This window comes from Seriola lalandi, unplaced genomic scaffold (assembly GCF_002814215.2).
Source record: "Seriola lalandi dorsalis isolate HSWRI2012SDOR001 ecotype SW California unplaced genomic scaffold, Sedor1 jcf7180002001837, whole genome shotgun sequence".
Classification (NCBI taxonomy): Eukaryota; Metazoa; Chordata; class Actinopteri; order Carangiformes; family Carangidae; genus Seriola; species Seriola lalandi.
In genome coordinates this window covers 1-1,727 of record NW_019472493.1, presented here as the reverse complement: position 1 = coordinate 1,727, position 1,727 = coordinate 1, and the positions used below count along the sequence as shown (strand labels likewise).

The 1,727-nt window shown below is 42.8% G+C and overlaps 1 protein-coding gene across 1 annotated transcript; it reads right to left on the bottom strand.

The window, feature by feature from the left end:
* Window positions 1–10: 10 nt before the first annotated feature.
* Window positions 11–1,295, bottom strand: LOC111664843 (G protein pathway suppressor 2-like; the record flags this gene model as incomplete). The annotated part of the gene is made up of 6 exons (XM_023419636.2): window positions 1,148–1,295; window positions 887–999; window positions 710–789; window positions 513–592; window positions 262–433; window positions 11–89 (listed from the first exon to the last, which is right to left on the bottom strand). Coding segments are annotated over exons 1-6 (614 nt in total), but the record flags the coding sequence as incomplete, so codon positions are not given.
* Window positions 1,296–1,727: the final 432 nt, after the last annotated feature.

Below are 1,727 nucleotides of genomic sequence, written 5' to 3'. Positions count from 1 at the left end.
CTGACCAGGCTGAGAGGTGAAGTGACTGTGGACGGGGTAGCCGGGCTGCTGGTGGGGGAGATACTGCATGGCCTGAAACGCAGACGCACCTGAGGGAGAACAAGAGCAAATGAGTCTCGCTACAATCACTACACCTCATTTTGCTGTTGTTCAAATTTTTGATCTCTAAATATACCACAGCAAGCACAAGTGAACATGTAACTGCATGCTTTCTACTATTACAGATGATGTGTGACACTTAAACAGACACACGTCCTCTACCTCTGATCTGGGAGCTGCTTGCAAAACTGACAGGTACAGATGGTCCAGGGGCGTAGGTGGAGGGATGCTGGGCCTGGGCCACCCCATAGGGCTCATGGACCCCTTGACCCCCACTGAACTGCCCGTGTTCTGCTGAGCCCGAGCTGAAGCCAGGCGTCTGATAGTGACGTGTCTGAAAGAGGAGGAGGACAAGGAGATAAGAATGACTGGTGTCTAAATTTCTCTCTTTACTAAAACACTCCTTTACTTACTGGAATCACAGAAGCTGGGAACAGCTGTTTGCTCCGTTCACCAAGCAGCGCACCAGGTCGACTGTGGCTGACTGGACTGCCTGAGAGAGGCAAAGAGAAGGATCAGCTGACTGATCTTAATGATGGAAGACAATGATAATTTCCCATATAACCCCAGATAAGATCTGGTGATGCATAGAACCTGAAGTGTATCTCACCTTGAATGCTGAGGAGGTGCTGCCCTGCGTGCATGGGCAAACTGGGTTGGTAGCTGGCCGATGTCAGTGTTGTGATATCACTAAAGAAGACAGGGGTCACAGAAATGAAGCTGAATACTAGGAATACCTCAGTAAAACCCTGGGATTAATGACTGAATTTTAAATAAATTACAATACCTCTGCTCCTTTCTGCGTCTCTTTTCCTCTTCATGAAGAACTTTCTTGAGCTGTAAGAAGAGCTGGTGTTTCTCTTCTTGGAGTCCCTGAAGTTTCTCACCCATCTTCATTACCTGAAGTTTAGATTGGGGTTGGGATTGCCATATATTGTTACCATATATAATGTCTAAACTCAGGGTAAAGTAGAGTAGAGAGTAGAATTGGAAGCACAGACCACAAATAAACATTAAACTTCTACATAATTTTCATCTTTTTTCCAACCTGTTCTTTGGTTTCCTCCAAGGACATCCTCTCCTCTATTTCTTTTGTCCGCTTCCTCTCTTCCTCCTCCTTCATCTTCTGCTCCATCATTTTGTCCACCTCCTCCTCCTCTGAACAATGATATTCATGTTGTTCAGTGGTGGAAAAAATTATTCAAGTCCCTTATTTAAAAAAAAGCTATTAAGATAATTCTCGATGTGAAAAAATATTACACCTTTAAATACTGTATTACACTACAGTGAAATACTGAAAGATTTGATTTGACTGCACACACACAGATAACAACATGACATATTACACAATACACAACAATCATAGTATTTCTGTCAGTACAGATGGCTGCATCTTTTGGAGAGCAATGAATAGATGCTGAGGCATATTCTGCAGTTGGGCGGCAGAGTTCAGAGTCCTTATTTACATTTTATATAGTTAAACATTTTATTTAATAGTGAAAAAATGATTTGCAGTCCCAGTACAGTTCAGTAAAGTACAAAACCTGTTCACCTCTACCTCTGACTTTGTGTAACAGTCAACTTAGTCCACTGCAAAGCAGTCTTTAAAAAAAAACACACACACACAC